This window comes from Diuraphis noxia, unplaced genomic scaffold (assembly GCF_037042655.1).
Source record: "Diuraphis noxia isolate RWA-SAM2 unplaced genomic scaffold, SU_Dnox_SAM2 contig0003, whole genome shotgun sequence".
Taxonomy (NCBI): domain Eukaryota; kingdom Metazoa; phylum Arthropoda; class Insecta; order Hemiptera; family Aphididae; genus Diuraphis; species Diuraphis noxia.
Window position 1 is genome coordinate 56366951 of NW_028301713.1, and position 20690 is coordinate 56387640.

The 20690-nt window shown below is 27.6% G+C and overlaps 2 protein-coding genes across 3 annotated transcripts; both read left to right on the top strand.

The window, feature by feature from the left end:
* The first annotated feature begins 1063 nt into the window (after positions 1–1063).
* Positions 1064–20014, top strand: LOC107174071 (AH receptor-interacting protein). Its single transcript, XM_015524882.2, has 6 exons — positions 1064–1337; positions 1417–1593; positions 16874–17039; positions 18280–18466; positions 18603–18745; positions 18841–20014. The coding sequence occupies exons 1-6, from the start codon at positions 1251–1253 to the stop codon at positions 19041–19043; spliced, it is 963 nt and encodes a 320-aa protein (XP_015380368.1). The 5' UTR covers positions 1064–1250; the 3' UTR covers positions 19044–20014.
* Positions 1455–13297, top strand: LOC107174068 (hydroxymethylglutaryl-CoA synthase 2-like). Of its 2 annotated transcripts, none has more exons than XM_089222492.1 (2): positions 1455–1593; positions 11529–13297. In XM_089222492.1, exon 2 carries the CDS (start codon positions 11563–11565, stop codon positions 12907–12909), a length of 1347 nt encoding a protein of 448 aa, XP_089078618.1. In that variant the 5' UTR covers positions 1455–1593; positions 11529–11562; the 3' UTR covers positions 12910–13297. The 2 variants fall into 2 exon arrangements, with proteins under 2 accessions (XP_089078618.1, XP_015380367.2); XM_015524881.2 differs by lacking the exon at positions 1455–1593 and adding an exon at positions 9363–9502.
* Positions 20015–20690: the final 676 nt, after the last annotated feature.

Genomic DNA, 20690 nt, shown 5'->3' on the forward strand with positions numbered 1-20690 from the left:
TTTCAAGGTTTTTGACCCAACGGATAAAATTTTATTGCCATTATAGAATAAAAAAACACGGTAAATTTCAAATGTCTATAAATAACTGAAAAATTGTATCAAGTATAGGAATTGATAAAATAACCATATGATGTTAATATAAATTATCTACAGTTATTCGTTTTTGAATAACAACAAAATAAGAATATCAGTACGAGAGAAATTGAGCGAATATCCAATGTAATTCAAATGCCCATAAAAATTTAAATTGATTGTCTGCCGTCTGGTAGACATATTTTATTTGATAAAAGTAGACAAACTCTTGAAGAATTGAATTGAATTTTCAACTCTTAGATTTAAATAGATAATTTTTTATTAATTTCTCACTCAATATAAATTTACAAAATGTTAGGTTCATAAATTTGTAGAAATGTATTTTAAATTTTATTTTAAATTCTACAAATAAAAATTTAAGAAGAACCTAGTATTATATTTCTAAGTTTTTTAACTGATTCTTTATCAACTATAATTAAAAAAAAATTTATTTGCCTATCAATTGATCAAAAATAGTCAAAATATTTTATCAAGTATATAAGTTTATAAAATAATCAGATAGTGAAAATTATATGTATTTATAGTTATTTTTACTAACTCCAACAATTAAAATCCATCATAAAAAGAATGTAACCGTATTTTTTTTTACGACTAGATCCTTCGGTATGCACGTTACTAATAATAAAATTAACGACAATGTGATAATAAGGGTGAGCAAGAGACTTATTGCGTGTACTAAAATTAAATTTGGACTTTTGACTTTTCAACTTTTGTAGTCTTACCGTGTAGCTTATACCTACCATGAGTCATGACCATGGAATAACATACCGAGACCGACTATCGAGTATTCGAGTATCAAGGTTTTCGAAAACAGGCCTTGAAGAGTCTGAACACTGAAGTAGTGAAGTAAAGTTGTTGCTTATTTGTGATAATATATATTATGTTATCAGAGTTATTCGTGATCACATATCTGATTAAATATGTTATCTCAATGAACGTTTATCACTGACCACTAACCACATTGTCCTTCTCTATGACCGGACGATTGTGACGTGTTTACCGTGGAATAGATTAAATGATAATGATTTGGTTTTGGCCCAAAAATTCAATTGCCGGAACGTCTATCGTGAGTCGTGAAAGGTTATTGTATTCTAAGGTCAAGGTTTTTCTTCTTATGACCTCATGATTGACTAATTTTCGTACGTGGTAAAAGTAGTATGGAAAGTATTAGCGGCGATAAAATACAGAAGACACTCGTGACACCGGGTATTGGTGGTCAGCCTACTTTCTCCAACGGAACAAAAGTAAGTCGAAATAAAAAGAAATCCTTTTCCTGTTTCGTGTTCTTTGATGTGCATTCAGTTCTTACTTTTTTTTTCGTAGGTATCGTTTCATTTTGTGACGCGAGTTGTTAGCTCTAATACTGTGATAGACGATAGTTACAAATGGCCAAAGCACATGGAAATCGTATTGGGAAAAAAATTCAAATTAGAAGTCTGGGAAATTATTTTAAAGTCAATGCGTGAAGGAGAAATTTCGAAATTTATTGTTCACAAAAGTGTGAGTATACCAATTATTTAAAAGATAAATTATTATTGGCTATTTTTTTTTTTTAAATTACTTATGCGATTAATTTGGCTGCATGTTACTTATGCTATTTTAGAACAATATTGACATACAATAAAAATAACATATAAATAATAAATAATATTATTCAATTTATTTTTTAAGTACCTACTACTAAATTCCATTTTGATTAACATAAATACTAATACTTATACCTAGTGATTTATTTCTACTACCTATACTTACTGAATATTATTGATGTTTGGTACTAGCTATAGTAAATTAAAAACTGAATTATTAAGAAAACTGACATTTGCCATTCAATTATACTTTGGACTATTGAATTAAATATGAGTTTTCTTAAAATAAATTATCATTTAATAATTTATAACATAATATAAGCCATTAAGACCTCTTTACTTATATCATAATAAACTATGAAACATTTTCTGCTATTCTATACATATAGGTTTCAATAGGTTTCTATAGGTTTAAAGATATCTATGATTTTAATAGTACTTACCTATTTAATTTTTATTATTCTATCTTTAAAGATATCTACTACTTAATATTTAATATACCTATTTTAGCTTTAATGTTTAAATTACTTAAATAGTTTTAATAATAATTAGATATACTTAAGAAGAAAAAAAAGTTTAATAAATTTAAAAATATTTGGATCAAATTCACTAAAAAAAATGATATTTTAGTAGAAATGTGTGATTAATATCAAGTATATTGCTATATTGCATGCATGATACCAAATAACTAAATTTGGTATGATTATGTCTTAAATTAACTGATTATTTGTATTTATTGTTATTAGAACTGTTACCTATTACCTTTTATTTTTACTTTAATAATGCATTATTCAGTTTTTATTAATGAGTCATTTATGTACATATAGGTTCATATTTTTATGTAATATGAAATGTTATGTAATATAATATCATATATCATAATTTATAATTAAATGGTTATTATGGCCATAGTTCATAAATTAACTTGTAGTATTTAATTATGTTATAAACAAATAAACATATTTCATGTTATGTAATCAATCAAAATAATTAATGTTAAAGTAATGATACTATTACCAATATTACTAATTTAATTATTATGTAATATACATTTCTAGAAATTACATTATAATAGTCGGTAGGCTTTTAAAATGTTTAATTTTAATATTGTATTGAAATACTTAAATATATAATCATATTATAAATTAATATTAGTTTTGTTTATTACAACATAATATTCTGTGTAAAATATAAATTACATCTATAATTCATTTTCATAATTTATATGTTTAAGAGGATATCATAGCATGTGTTGTCTTTGTCTTATTAACAGATAATGTATGGACTTTCCAGTGGTAAAACTAACAGACCAAGAATTAATCAGTTTGTGTTTCTCTAGGGTCGATAGAACTGTTTTACTATTTTTACTAATCATCCTTTAATCCTTGAAAACAAGGATTGACTGGTTTTAAATAACATTAAAAGTAAACCTTATAATTTTTCTTCAAAATTTTTACAATCAATCTATTAAGTATTAGGTATTATGTTGTCGGAAATTAGGTGACTAGAAAATTATATAATGGATCTGTTAAATTTAAATCCAATGATATAAAATCATTGAAAACGAAAAACGATTCTGAGCGAAGACGGTCTGTCAGCCTATTATATTACTAAATAAATTGTATGATATCGTTGTGATTAGAGTAATTAATTTTACTGTTAGATATTAGAGTTAACGTAGATTAAATTAATTTTCGTCTAAAAACATTGCATTTGAAATTGTCAATGTGTTTATAAAATATAATAATATGCGTTTAAAATTTCAAGTACCTACCCCAAAAAAATATTTTTAAATTACAATAAAACAACTAAAATCGTTATTCTTCATGAGAATTAATTCATAATTTCGTTTAATTTTTTTAGATAATATTTTAGTTGCAGTATAATACAAGAAACCTTGTTTGAAATTTCTAATATATATAGCTATATAAATTGAAAATTGTACTAATGTTTAACGTAAAAATCAATTGCAAATTTTCAATTTGATAAATTTGAACTCGAAATGCTTCTAAAAACAAATCTTGCCTGTATTTTTAAACTATTTTTTATTAGTTTGTTAATTACTCGTGGAAACAGGCCATTGTGTGGTTATTCTTATAGTAGATTTTTAACTGTGGGTGGTCGGTACGTTCGTACGATAGATTGATAACACATGTATATGTGTAGCAAGGTTTTTCCACTAAGCACCTGGGTGGTCACCCATCCGGGAACTAGGGGCAGCGGGCGGTGCTCATTCTCATCACGTCGCGAGACTGATTAAAGCAACCGAGCTACCTGTTGTTGTAATGTGTGAGAAGCATTATTTAAAATGTTCAAGCTTGTTGACCCAACGAATAAAATTTTATTCACCTTTATTGAAAATTTCAAATGCCTGTAAACATTGTAAACAGATAAACTTTAAAATATTTTAAAAATTATATCAAGTATAAAAAGTAATAAAATTAATACTTTATGTAAATTTCAAGTAAAGTATTAGAAATTGAGTATAAATATTCATTGTTCTAAAATTTGTACTTCAGACGCTCATAAAAATTAAATTAGACTTTCCGGTAGACATTCAAAAAAAAAAGTATGTTCACGTATGAGAAAACTTGTATTCAATTTTTAAATCTTCGATATGAAAATATATGCAAAATGATTTGCACATTTTTGTGGTTTTTTTGTACTTAGTTAAAAGTTTTACTTCAGACACTCGTAAAAAATTACTGTGGATTCACGATTATTTTTTTTTTTCCACTTGCAATAATTTATTAGGAACCTTATTTTAAATTTTTTAGTTTTTTAATCAAACAAATTTTTTTTTTTTGATATTGATGTGAATAACAAAATTAATAAAAATCAAAAATTTCTTATGCTTTTAAATAGTCAAAATATTTTGAAAATTGTATGATGACTATGATGTAATTATAGAAAATTCTTATATAAAAAAGGTCATGTATTAATGCTAATTTTTTTAGAGTTACACCGAATACCATTTCGATTTTATGTAAAAGTCCCTTTTTTTCATTAATTAATTTTTAATTTCTCCCTATTCTTTAGAAAAATACTAGCAATTTGAAATTCTAGATTCACTTTCTCGTCAAATATTCAAATCAGGTGATGAAGTTGAAAATCTAAACATTATATCGACTTCTTGTCGTGCTCCGCTCAGAATCTAAAATATTATCCGCGTAGCGTGTAGATACTTTCATTTGTTTTTATGCTAAAAATCATCAGCATGTAAAATAATATATAAAGTATTGTAAAAAACTTACGATTGAACACAGATAATGTTCTTATCATAAATTTTGATGATGGATTAATTTACTTAAATATTAAAGCTAAAACCAACACATTAGACATAATATATGTATGAAAAAAAGTTTGCTATATTTTCCATTTGTGTGTGATGTCCTGTTATCAATTTGATGTTTTAATAATAATATAGTACTTTAAATTAAGAATTGTTTTATAAGGGAAAAATTAAAAATAAATCTGTTGTTTGGGGTTTTGGAATAATTTTCATTTAATTTTGGAAGCAATGATGATGCCTATCAGTATTTCTTGAATACAAAGATAAATTAACTACCCAACTATAATAACTATAATTATCTCATTTTATCACCTTAAGTGTTTGGGGAGAAGGTACTTAATTTAATCGAACTAGTACTAAAACAATATAATTTATCAATAGGTTATCTGAGTATAAAAAAATTAATATTTATTTTTAATTGTTGTAAATGCCATGTTGAAACAAAGAAGAATAGGTACTAGACTGATGTTTGATGGCAAACATTCACTCCCCTTTCATTTACTTTTGGTGGATATCAAAAACTAGTTAAATACTCCTTGAAAAAATTGTCAGTTTTTCCTAATTTTTTAAAAACTAGTTAAATATTTTTATTTCCGTATAATTTTTCATCTAGCCGAACTATTGGTATTGAAATATATGTGTATTTAAAACAATAACCTACTACTATGCGAAATCAATGCCTAGATAATGTAATGTTGTTGTTCACGTGTCGAAAACATTAATGAATATTTTGAAAAAAGTTTTGACCATTTATTACATTATAAATGTTTACTAATAATAATATGAATTAGAACATTTGTTTTTTTTTGATTTATTTCGTAACAATTTTAATCGTTGTTTGAATCAAAAATCAATCCTATTCCTATATAAGGAAATGTTTTAAGTTTGGTTATGTTTTTACATGATTCATAATTATAAATTATTCTTAAGATCGCCACCAGTAGAATTTTTTCAACGTCGTCTTACATGCGTAGAATATAATTGAACAATTTCTTTGTATTCAACTCATTGGGACATTTTCAAAATCACGGTTTTGTGAACTTAAAGTAGGAATTAGAACTTAACAGATTGGAGACTTCACAAAAATCAATATATTATATTAAAATAAGCTTCTGATCAAATATTACTCCTTATAATTATTTTAAATGATGTTTTATGATTTATAATAATAGATAATGATACTTTAATTTTAATAATGTATTAGTAAAAAATTCATTGAGTTGAATACTAGAAGAGGGTATTAATAATATCTCTATTTGTTTTAATCAGAATAAAATATTTATAAATGTGTTGCCCTCTTAAGTTTAAATTAATTTTACATAAATATATTATGTAGATCAATCGTCATAAAATAACATAATTTTCAATAGTTTTTTGTGTAGTATATAAAATACTTTTGATAATTTATTTAAATTATTGGATATATATAACATATTATGTATTATATCAAAAATAGTACTGTCAAATCTGAGGTAACTAAATGTGCCTATTTGAGTTCCAAATTTTAATAATAAAAGTAGTTCGTTAAGATTTTGGAGGTTTTTAAAAATCTACTTATATTCTGTAGGTAGTCTGAAAAGTCACTAGATTTAACATAATATTTACAATTTATGACTGTTAAAAGTTCATGCAACACATCCAAAAGGTCGGCAAGCCTCTTAAAAGTAGACTTTTATCGATTATGCACCGATGTAACTATGTTGGTATTGTGGTTATGTAATATCCTTATGTGTAATTAAAATATTTGCAAAAGTTTCCGATAGTCAGTCTAACATACAGGCAAGGATTCAGGTCAAAAACATCAATACAGTGTGCAATGTGCATTGATTTGAAATACAGTTTTTATATCACTGGTATTATATAGTAGTTATCATGTATTGGGGTGGGGGGGGGGGGAGACAAGGCTCCCTGGACCCGTTCCTGTTAATTTTTTTTTAAATTTACGTATAGACTGAATAAAAAATATAAAAGGCTTGAATTTATGAACATGGCTTATGTGAGTAATTATTACTTATAAGTAGTTATAACCATTATCTTTTAAACTACAACTCAAATGTGAATTATTGACTTATGTATTTAACCAGAAGTTTCTAAAACTGTATTTCGGAAAAACCCAGGGTTCTGTGAAACTTATTTTATTGCAAATAATCTGTACATAACATGATGCATTAAAATAATTGAATCAAATTGTGGTTCTAATTGTTGAAAGCTAAATAAAAAATGCTATGAAAAAAACTTAATGGTTCCACGATGAAAATAGACGTAAAAAGGGTTCCACATAAAAAGCATTTGAAACGCTGATAGAAAGAAATTTAACAAAAAAGTCAAACATACCAAAAAGATCTTAAATTAATTAATTTGGAAAAATGTTAACCTTAAAGTTTATCTTATGGGTGTCAGAACCATTACTCAAAGTCTCAAAGGTTATTCATCGATGAAATTGATTAATATTCATTGATGAGTAAGTGGTAAGCGTATTTAATGTAATTATGGTATAAGTACCAACTACTAAAAATATAGTAAATATTAAATAGTGTAATTTTATAGAAAATAATCGTAAACTTGAACATTTATTTTATGAACCCTAACGAGCAGGCCAACTTTGCGAATAGCTTAATATAATGATTTTTTTGATTTTCCATTCAATTTTGTTAATATTTATCCATTTGAATCTTCTATCAATCAATAAAATATTAAATGATTAACATTATATCGGTTGTATATCAGAAGATAGCTATAATATACTTAAAGAGTTGTGTTGGTTGAACATCAAAGGCGGTTTTAATGTTGTTATATAATTGTGTCAGACGTCTGACGTCACCTTTATGAGCAATTAAATTAAATTGCTTGGATTTTTTCAAATTTGAGTTTAAGTTGGTTAAAGGAAGCATGTTGGATCTAGTTAGTACTTTTAGAAGTCAAATATAAAAATTACTTTTTATTGTAAGCTTAAAAAAAAATTACGAAAAATTATTTTTTGGTTTTATTATTTGTTGAAGTTAATGCAAAATGAAAAATCGTAGAAATTTGAAATTTTTACTGAAAAAAAGAAAATTATCACTTATACAATTATTTTCTAAACATTGTAGGTGTACTTTTCAAAAAGAAAAAAATTGTTCTACTTAGGTATCTGTATAGATATTTTATATTTTTTATTTCGGTAATAATGTTTACATAATTATAATTTTTTCAACTAATGATAACATTTCTGTTTATTAGAAATAGTTGAGTTTTTTAATTGGCTATCAAAATATTTGAAAATTGAATACAAACAAGAGAGGCTTCATGAGTTGATCTTATTGCTGCAATTGAAAAATAATTTTGTGGTTATAATTTTATACTATTTTCAATTTCAATGTTATAGTCTTAAAAATCTAATTAGTACAAGATTCCTTGTATATTTTTCTAATCTTAGCTTAACAAAAATATATGATATGCTCAATTTTTTTATAGCCGTTTCAAATTTAAATGTTGAAGATATTAGATGTTTAATCAAATCATAATGGTTTTAGTATATTTTGTTCTACTTCAAAAAAAAAAAAAAAACTTACACCTTAACTTACATCATTATGTATATTATTATTTACAATATATAATACAATGTTCAATAAATTTAGATTAATTTTAAGCCATTTTTACTTTAGAACTTATTGATTCCGATCTACAGTACGTTATTATTGACTTGTAAGATAACAGCGATAGTAATTTCATAATTATTTTTATAATATATATTCTTATTTTTTTTGGGACAAAATCGATCAACTTACGGTATAATATGAAATACAATATTCGCAGGAATATAGATTGACTAACTTTCTGTTCATAATCTCCTTGTTTATGCACAAAATTGAAAATACTATGATATATATATATCTTTGTTAATACACTTACATTTTATATTGTAAAAAATATGGTAGATTCTGCAGTTTATTATTCCATGTATATTCTCTTCTATTATTAATTATGTTCACAGTTCTATACAATTTGTACAAAACGTTGATATAGATTTACTTAGAAGTTAGAACATGACAATAATAAAGGTATATTAAGAAGAATGATTGGCTTGTTGGTCAAAATATAATTTCTTTTTAATATGTCACTAAAAAAGATGTACACATTTTGAATATGTAAACAATTATGTCATGTCATAATAGTTTTAATTTATTTAAATTTCAAAAAGACTATATTCTAAATAAACTACTCGTAAAAAAAATAATGTGGTTTGATAAATGAATCATCCGGTACATTATATTTTAGCGTAATAATATTTTATACTTTTGAATTATACAAGTTTGATATATATAATACATTTACTTCAGTGTAGCCGCAGCTTAATTGTAGTGTATCTACTAAAATATGTACATGATCATAGAATTTATTATTGTATACTGTCTTCTTCTACTCGCGCCTCATTTTTTCGTGCACTTTACATCTAAAGTTCAAACCGTGAACATATATAATTTTCTTTAGCGAGTTTTCAATACCTCAACAGTTTATTCTCTGAATAAAGAGCTATTTACTAAATAATCAAGTATGTTCGCATTTTAAATTTAATACATATTTAAAATTAATATTAATAAGAATAAGAATATATTTTTAAAAACTGTTAATATATTGGTTAGTAAAAAAGTGTAACATATTAATAATTCTATGTATACAAAATAACGCTTCATTCAATACTTTTCAGTTTGATGTTAATTGCTTAAAATAAACAAGACAAAGTCATTAAATATTTTTTACTCCTACTCAAGTTCAATAAGTACTTCGTTAAAAAATTAAAATATACATCGATCTTAAGTTAGTAATTTTGTTTATAGACTCTTTAAATAATATAAGTAGGTAATGTATATTGTTTAAATTATAGTACAGTATACATAACTTCGTTTTAAAAAGTATTGAAAATATTAATTGATTTATGGTAATATATGCTGTTTTTAAATTTTTAAATAATTGTTTTTATCATAATAGTTTTAATTATATACATCTATTGATAAAACAGAGAAAGAGTTAATAGTTCGAGGTCATTTCCTCAGAAATTATCCAAGCCGTCCAAAACATATACTACAAATATAATACTTTTAATTTTTTTTCATAAATACACAGTTTTTAAGATCTAGTTTTAATACTACAAACATGTGCATTATTAAATGCATATTTCTATTTTATAATATATTAATTTAAAATTTCTACATATATATAATTCGGAGTATTTTATTTGAAATCTATAATTAATTTATTCAGTTTAGTCGTTAAGAGGACGTTATAAACACATATTTGCTGTCTCATCCATCTTACAGAGTAACATAGCAAATTTACGCTTAGCAGATCACATTTAATTCTGTTAGTTCAAAAATTATAGTAAATCGACCTATTATGAAACTTGATGGTAAGAACATTATCTGTGTTTGTTGGTGGGTTTTATTGCGATAGCTTAGTCTTTAAATGAATAATGAGCATTTTCAATTTACGCTTTTTATATAGGTACGCATAAATGCCATACAATATTGAACTATCCTAAATAACCCACATGCAAACACAGATAATGTTCTTAACATAAAATTTCATAATAGATCGATGTTCGATTCACTCTAATTTTTTAACTAACGGAGCTAGTAAATTTGCCAAGTTATGCATTTGTAAGACAGAGACAACAAATGGTTTTGTAGCGTCTTTTAAATGACTAACTTGACTTTTTAAATAAAAACGTATATTGTAATTATATCAAATGATTAGCTATTCACAAAATAATCTTACATATTTTAATGTCAAGTTAATGGATGATAGTTTTGGTATTTTCTTAGCTTTTTTCACTCTCTAAAACAGTTTTACTATGATTTTAGTACCTATGAAGATTATTAAAAAAAATTTAAAATATTATATTATATTAAAAAATAGGTATTTTTTAGATTGAGAAGACCATTCATTAAATTAACATCTCATGTATGAATCGAAGTTATACTTTTCGGGAATTGTTTGATATTTTATGGTACTATTATTTTATTTTATATTTATTATAACTGTCTAAATACTAATTTAAAAATAACTATACATTTTTCTTTTTATTTAATAATGATCAAACACATTATAAATAATTTCTTGTTAGTTTTTAAATATATTCTTTTTTAAGTATAAAATCGAAGTTAGTTCATCAATGAATACTGAATAATATTAACATACGTTTAATGCATTGTGATTGTATTCTCTAACTATTGACATTTATTATCCATTCTGGCTCTATGAAATACACAATATACATGTATCAGGTATCTATCTAAAAATACAGGTATTAAATTATATTTTACATGAGAATTGAAACACATTAACATAGTATTGTGTACATCATATACATTTTGAATATTTTAAACATTAAGAGTGGCAACTACCAAGATGTTTGCTTTAGACTTACAAATATAAATTTATAACTGCAATGGCTGTGAAATATGTTTATTAAAATGTCTTCTAAGTGGTTATCTTTTTCTTTTTCCAAATAAGTGCAGATCAGTGTTTGTAGTGATTGTTCTTATTAAAGTTTATTTTTGTTTTGTTTTAATGAACAGGTAAATTAAGATTCCAATCGATTTTTTTTTTATCATGGACCATTGGCCAAAAGATGTCGGAATTCGCGCTATTCATTTCGTCATACCGTCTTTGTATGTCGATCAAACCGATTTGGAAAAATACGACCAAGTGTCTGAAGGAAAATACACCGTTGGTTTGGGCCAAAAGCAGATGGGATTTTGCACAGACCTCGAAGACGTGAACTCGCTGTGCCTGACGGCAGTCAGTCAGCTTGTAGAACACAACGGCATTAGCTATTCAGACATAGGTCGCCTAGAGGTGGGCACCGAGACCATAATCGACAAGTCTAAAAGCGTGAAAACGGTTTTAATGAAGCTGTTCGAGCCCAGTGGAAATTTCCAGGTCGAGGGTATCGACACGACGAACGCCTGCTACGGGGGAACGGCGGCCTTGTTCAACGCCCTTTCGTGGATGGAGTCGAGCGCGTGGGACGGCAGGCTAGCCGTGGTGATCGCGGCCGACATCGCTATCTACGCCAAAGGCAACGCTCGACCGACGGGCGGCGCCGGTGCTGTCGCGATGTTAATTGGACCGAACGCTTCGTTGGTGATCGAGAGAGGCCTCCGAGGAACGTACATGAACCACGCTTACGATTTCTTCAAGCCCGACCTGACGTCCGAGTACCCGGTGGTCGACGGTAAACTGTCCATCGAATGTTACCTGAACGCTCTGGACCAGTGCTACAAGTCCTATCTGAGCAAGTGCGATGGCGGCGGCGCTAACGTCGATCTAAATGGATTTGATTCGTTCGTGTTCCACTCGCCGTATTGCAAACTGGTGCAGAAGTCTCTGGCCCGATTGTACCTGAATGATTTCTTGAACAGCGGCGCGAAGGACGAGCATTACCCGGGCTTGGGGGAGTACAAGGACGTGCACCTGCCGGCCACGTTTTTCGACCGGGACATCGAGAAGACGTTCATGGAGCGCAGCAAGACCGTGTACGAGGACAAGACCAAACCGTCGCTGTTGCTGGCGTCTCGTGTCGGCAACATGTATACTGCGTCTGTATACAGCGGGTTGGTCTCGTATCTGATTTCGTTGCCACCAGAAAACCTACCCGGTAAGAAAATTGGCGTGTTCTCTTACGGTTCTGGTTTGGCGTCGTCCATGTACTCGATCAGGGTCGTCGACAACGATTTGTCGAGTCTGATCGGCAACCTGAAGAAGGGCATCGACCGCCTGGAGGAACGGATACGCCTCACGCCCGAACAGTTCACGGAAGTGCTGGAAGTCCGTCAAAAGTCTTTGCACCAAGCACCCTACACGCCGGTCAGCAACAAGGACCAGCTGTTCCCTGGCACGTGGTACTTGGCCCGTATCGACGAAATGCACAGACGATATTACGAAAGGAAAGAATAGAGCGTCATCTCTGCGTTGTCGTAGTAATACGTCTACATTACGTATATATAATATAATACGTATTTATATTCCCTCGGTGAAAATGAATTATTTATCGGTGGCCGATAAATATTTAAATCGTGGCATTCCTTGTACATCAAGCGAATAATGATTAGTGTTGGTAGTTTTTAAAATGCATATAGTTAATTTTAATTTTTAAGTGAAAATCTTTGTACTCATTTAGATATAGTATTTGCTTATATTTTTTTTACATAATATGCATGTATATATTATATATAAAGAAGTTATGTATTTATTTTATATTTATATGGTATTTTATATTAATATTATGTTTTTGGTGTGTGGGTTTTATTGACAATAATTATAATAATATTATGTCCTTATTGAAGTGGTGCTGCAAATTATTCATTTTTGTTTAAAATTATAGATATGACAAATTTAATATTGTAAATCATGAACCATGACTTATTTAAAAGTTTATTCACAGGTTTAAAAATTAAATGAGTTTATATATTTTCATCAACATGTCAAATAAATATATTCTATCGAACAAAAATTTAGGTTTTAAAGTTGTATTAATCACGGTCTTTTATATCAATTATAATTTCATGAAAAAACAAATAAATTTGAACATTAAATGAAACCTTTTAATTATGAAAGTATATTCCTAAAAATAAACGTTTACCATAGGTACCTAACAAATGATGATAAATTAAAAAATAGAAGTCTGCATTGTATGTTCAAATAATAGGCAAAACTTGGTTTGATTAAAATGTTTGTTGAATAAATTGTTTAATTGAAATCTAAAGCTTAATTGCAGTTTGTATGGTATTATAATTGTATGTTATAATTTATTATTGATAGAAAATACAATTCATTTCAATGTTTAATAAATGTAAAACCTTACAAATAATGGGGTGACTTCTAAATCTTAACATTTAAACTACTTATTGGTCATAATTCATAATTAGTAGACGTATAAACTATAATTTTAAATTGTGTACCAAATATTTACTTTCTTTGATTGTAAGTATTCCTGGCCATGTATTGTTTAACGGTGGAGCATGTACTTATTGCTCTTTTTATCGGGAACATTAGGGACAAAAAAGTATTCCATAATACTTCGTATCAATGCAACACAAAACTTCAGAGCTATACTTTGCTTAGTGCACACGTGTTTTTTATAGTACTTAAGATTTTTGTTAACTTAATGATTTCATAAAATTTATGTTATCTCATGTTATAACTATGAGAATAACAATATTTACTAGCATAGGTACCAACCAAATATATGATGTAACATATAATTTAAAATTTGAACAGAATATGTATAGCTTAGTAGGTGTATGAATAATTGGTAAAATGTAGGTAAAATATTATACTATTATACAGAATTAAATTAAATCGTAATTATCTTGTAAAATAATAATTGTAATGTTTAATTTCAACGAAGATAGTAGTTTGTCACTATTCTTATTCTTATTAAAAAGTTCTTAGAAAGAATCCGTTGTATTTGTTTTTGAATTCTGTATGCATCATTGAGTAGATTAATAATAAATAAACCATCACCTAATACATAACTCATATATCTCGATTCAGCATTATATATCTGGTGATTGACTTGAATGAGTGGTAGTTGGAAAAAATCCCCTGTACACAAATCAAGACAATATAATGCGAAGTGTACGTTTAATCTAACTAATTTCTAAGAATTATTTTATACTTTTTCTAATATCATCTAGATTGAATATAAAAATATGAGAAATAAAATTGAGGTTTGTATGTTAAACAATTTTTTGAATACGTACGTATGCCAATTATTCCCTACTTTTTCTATTAGAATGAGATTGATATTGATTTTATAATCATTTTACTGATGAAAATCACTAGCTATAGTAAATCTCATGAGTGTCAGAGTGTACAATAAGATCATCAGTCATCACATGAGGCACGGCTTGTTTTGTTCCTACAAAAATCACGATATTATTAGGTATTAAAGTACCTTTTATTTTATTTTTTCATTTTTGAACCGATGACTTTGCTGGTCACTTTGCTGGTCACGCAGTCACTCTGCCTGCCATTATAGGTACCACTATACTAACTAGAAACGGTAATTTTTTAATACATATCTTTGATTGTCGAGGAATTGTAATAATACCTAAATCATTTTTGTTATTGACTTCCATTTTTATTAATATTTAGACTTAAGCTAAGCTGGATTTACCACTACAATGATGTAACATCAAACATGCGTTATTAGTTATTATATATAAAATATAAATTTATTATACTTAATTATTGATCACAAAACTGTTATTAGTACCAATAGTACCCGCTTATACCTATAAATTATATTAAGTTAATATGTTATATGTATAATATTTTATTTTATTATTGAAATAGTTAGTCTAGTTAGTCACCTACTTGGTTTATATGAAGCGCAATAGTAGAATTCTTTAAAAAAAAGGTTAATGTGACAAAATAAATCAGGAAAAATAAAATGAGAAATACTAAACAATATACATGATTAAAAAAAAAAGGCGGGTAAGTCGTGTATGTCGCTCTGCTGTACAGTAGGTTACAAGTGGGTTACTGTAATGGATGGAATTAAATTTGAATCCAATGATATTATATAATTGTATACGAAAAACGATTCGGAGCTAAAACGGTTTATCTGTCTAGGATATATTATAGATTATTAAAAATTTTCTAATCTTAGATTTAAAAAGAAAATTTTTTAATAATTTCTAGTTTAAAATAATTTGCGAATTTTCGTGATTTTTACATATGTAGTCAAAATTCAAACTTTGAATGCTTGTAAAAAAAAAAATCGGCTAATGGCCGATGTCGCCGAAGCTATAAAGATCAATAAAAAAAAATTGTGCCAATATATTTATATATTTCTTTTATATTTCACCTGCTATTGTAAAAATATGTTAGGAGCCTTATATAAAATTTAAATTTCTTAGATATAAAAGGAACATTTTTTATGAATTTCTATCTAAGATAATTTGAACATTGCGGTAATTTTTACGTATTTAGTCAAAATATGAATTTTAAATGCTTATAAAAAAAAATTGTGACTATGAATTTCTTTTATTTTTCAACTGCTATTGTAACAATATGTTAAGAGGCTTGTATTAAATTTTCAAGCTTTTCTGCCTAACAAATAAATTTGTATTAATATCAATTTTAAAAAAACTAATAATGATTGAAAATTTCAAATGCCTATGAATAGTTCAACTAAAGTCGAAATTTTTTCAAAATTGCATGGTGGATAGAATATACTTATATAAACATTCGGTGAAATTTTCATGTATCTATGGTCATACATTTTAAAGTTACTTCAAAAACCAAAATCGATTTTGTCGAAAAATGAGTGTGCATAAAATTTCCCGTTTTTCCCTTCTTTTTTAGTTTGTTTTTCTCGAATATTTAGAAAAGTATTGAGAATTTTTTACTTTTGACTCCCCAAAGTACCAACTAGATTCACTTTCTGATCGAACGAGGTACTGAAGTCAAAAATCGAAGCATTTTTACTGCCTCAAAACGTGATGACAGACACACACAAAAAAAAAAACACACACACATCATGGTAAAATCAATACATTCATCGCTCCGCTCAGAATCTAAAATACAAACATATTAACTTGCCTATTTGAAAAATTATGCAAGTAGGTGTTTGATACAACGTTATTGACTTACTTCTATCTTATTTAAGAATCAGTCTAAAAGGTTAAAAAAAAAATTATTTAGAACAGAATATCGATTCATATAAAAAACACATAATTTCGAAGTTGGCTATCGAAATTATCCATCTAAAATTAAAATATAAAAAGTATAAACTGAATCAAGTTTTGGGTTATAACGTTGCCAGTCATAATTTTATGCATTTATGCAACATATTAGCACTTACTACACGTTAAATATAAATAACAAACAGAAATTAAATATTTGTTAACAGTTGGTAGCGTCTTATCCGTTCATTTCCAAGACATTGCGAGACGCTGGTCGCACGTCTGTCCCGAGTACGAGTCACTGTTGCACGGCTCAACTTCAAAAAAACGGCACCGGTTACGATGACCTCAACGATTTACTGGCGGAACCGGCGGATTTGGAGTTCACTATAGGTTTTAAAAAATTATTGATACAATAACATTGATAGCACACCAACACCAGTTACATGCTAGTGTTTGTCACCTGTTTTATTATGTATCGGTTGTTCTCTTATTCTAAGGATTTTTTTAAATTTCCCAAGTGAAATGTCGATGTTTGATCATTTTCATGAAGAAGGAGGGGGTAGTAGTGAGATAGGCGTAAGTATTGTATGGAAATGAGAAATTTTAATGTTTCATGATGTCATACCATAAAAACGAGTCAGGGAAAAAAGGCCACGGGAAACAAAACCAAATTATATTTACTTATCATCTGTAAAAATTAATTGTATTATTAATTAGGTGTTGCTCGTGGGAGATATTTGTTTTTTTTATAGGTAGATATGTATATGTTTATACCATACCTAAGTATTTCTACTTATTATAGTTATATTGTATATATAACAATAGTAATGAGTAACGATAATGAATTTCTACGAAGAAAATTGAATAGTTTTTCTTTACATTGTTCTTGGCATCCATTTATTATCTATTATTCATAGAGTAATAAACTTTACAGGATATTACTACTTACATATCTGACTATCTCATTTTAAAAGGACGTTATATACCTTAACGCGGCAAATTTCACGTTTATCGGATCTCGTTTAGCTCCGTTAGTTTAAAAACTAGAGTGAACTAGACCTCTTATAAAATTTAGAGCATTATACATATACGACGTCATCGGCTTTTTATTATATTTTAATTTTGGAGCTAGTTATAAGAATTTTAATTTGTTTACATCTTAAAATACTTATAACTCACTTCAAAATCGAAATAAAGTAAAAATCCCGTTTAAATAGTAATCTTACCTTTAAATTTTATTAGAAGTCAATTCACATTAATTTTTAAACTATAACGGAGTTGAACGTGATCTGCTGAGCGTATAATTTGGTATGCTACGCGCTTGTAAGACGGAGACAACACATATGCGGGTATGACGTCCTCTTAAGTTACATGTATAATAGATGTATATAAAAACAATATAAAATGTGAAAAAAAAATCCAAACCCAAATCAGTGTTTAATATTTGTTTTTGAGTGGACTTTATCAAGGGTCCCTATTAAGTCGGGGGACCCAAAGTTTCACTTTGTCTGCTTACCCGGTATTTGCGCCACTGTTTTGAACCCTTCCCCCTCCACACACACACACACACGAGTAATAAACTTCTTGAGTATACTAATGAGCATTAACGTTTGATTTAATGCACAAATAGATTTGTTGAAGATCGAGGATCCTGGTTCATTCGAAAAGGAGACTTGGCTTCTGGACGAAAATGAAAAACGAAGTACGATTCCTGAACTCAAAGAGGCCGGTAACGAGTTTTACCACAAAGGTAAATACAAAGAAGCCGAAGAAAAATACATGTTGGCTCTCGGATTCTTGGAACAAATCATGATGAAGTAATTACCTGATTACTAATAATATAGGAAATCGCCTGTACATTTTTTTACTACATTAATAGTTTATATTTTCATATAGTAAGCCCGATGTAAATATCTATACAAAATACTAATTTATATTATTATTATCTCGAAGACTCAAACCGCATGAAAAGGATTGGGATGAATTGAACAAAATAAAAACTCCACTGTTACTTAATTTGGCACAATGCAAGCTTATTTCCAAGGATTATTACCAGGTCATCGAACACTGTACATCAATTTTGGAGGACGATCCTGGTACATACATTTTATTGTCTGTTATAATCTACTGCATCAGTTCGGAATTTCGAAACATAATTAAAGTATTGTAATGGTTGTTTATTCTCGTCCAGATAACGTCAAAGCATTATTCAGGCGTGGGAAAGCAAATATATCAGTGTGGAAAATGGACGAAGCCAGAGAAGACTTGAAACATCTTTCGACTCTCGATCCTAGTATGCAAGCTTCAGTCAACCGATTGCTTTGTCAAATTAACGAAGCATTGAAGATAAAAGACGACGAAGATAGACAAAAATTAAGGGGAAAACTATTCTGAAAACGGGGGGTTTTTTTTTTTAATTAAAATATGACATTAATGTTTTAATAGTATATATTATAATTTCGGGTTGCTTTTTACTGGACACGTGACACATTTATTATTCGTGTTTTAGGTATTCATAAACAAAATATAAACAATCTTTGCATTGTTTAAAACAATGTCAGTTTAATATTTGTTGTCTAAGGAGACAACTTTGTTGTCTTAGTTGTAGGAAAAATTATATTTTAATTTTAATATTTATTAGCTAAAATATTAAAATATAGGATCCACGCATAATCTTAAATTTACGAAGAAAGTGAATCTAACACGGTGCCGTAAGAAAGTTTTTTCAATATTTTATTTTTCAAGCATAGTTATAATCAAATTAAGTTAATAATAGTTGATCCTTAAAATGTCCTTAATATTTCAACTGTAACAGAAGACCTAGCTCTATGTATAGCAACTGAATTTACACCTTTTGACAAAAAAAGGTTTAATAGTTCTTGTGCTTACCTCCTTTGAGAAGTTAGACTATAAAATAGAAAATGTGAAGAACTTTTTTGCTGCAATTTCTATGACACATTTCATAAAATCCATATAAATTATCTCAAAGAAGTTTCTCTTGTATAATTCTATACTTATATTATAATATCCATGTAGGATATATAATCTTTAAATTTAGTTAAGAATAGGTAAATAAATTTATATTTTCTTATAGATTTTATTTTCTTATAATATATAATATAAATATTTAGGATTTTAACTCATAACATTGATTTTCAAATAAATCATTAAATGTTATGATGTAAGTATTAAATTTAAAATTACCCGGAGGAGCCGGTTACGCAGATTCGAGTGGGCCAAAAATACGATCTTTCAGACTGAATAGTATGGTATCGTAGGTATAGGTACACTTATATTTTAATTTCGTCTGATATATTAGTATATTACACGGAAAGCTCTTATAACACTGATGTACTCGATGTTAACTCTAACCGTGAAACACTATACTTAAACTTGTCAATTTCTTATGTTAACAATTTATAGTTTAATTATTTCTACATAATTTATATTTATAAATTTTACAATAACGGAAAAGTGATAATTAAACCATTATTAAGAATTACGATATTTATAATTACCTACTTATCTATACTTATCATCAATTTAAGTTTAGAGTGGATAATATTACCAAATTCCATTGCAATATGTTATTTTCATAAATTGTTACAAAAGTTTATTACTAACTTATAAGAAATTCTATTTATTAGTAGAAATATTAAATTACGACATGTCGACATTATACAGTTATATTATTTTAAATATTTTGTACGATTTTCTTGTTAATAAAATCTTATACGTATACTAAAATGTTGTATAATTACTTGAATTTGTATTGAAATATATGAATAAATACATTGAAGTTTATTTTGTTACAAGAAAATTTGTTTTTTTTTATTAGTCTCTGTTATCATCCACGGCAGGGTTTCGGTGTGGCGATTTTCGAATCGTAAAACAACTCTACCTACCTATTTTGTAGGTATATTATATTTTATTTTATTATAGCGGAGGTTTGGACTACTGGGATGAGACGGTAAAAGTCCTTGGAAAGCTCATCGTTTTGTTATAACACTGGACCGACTGTTCAGTGATTAAAAATGAATT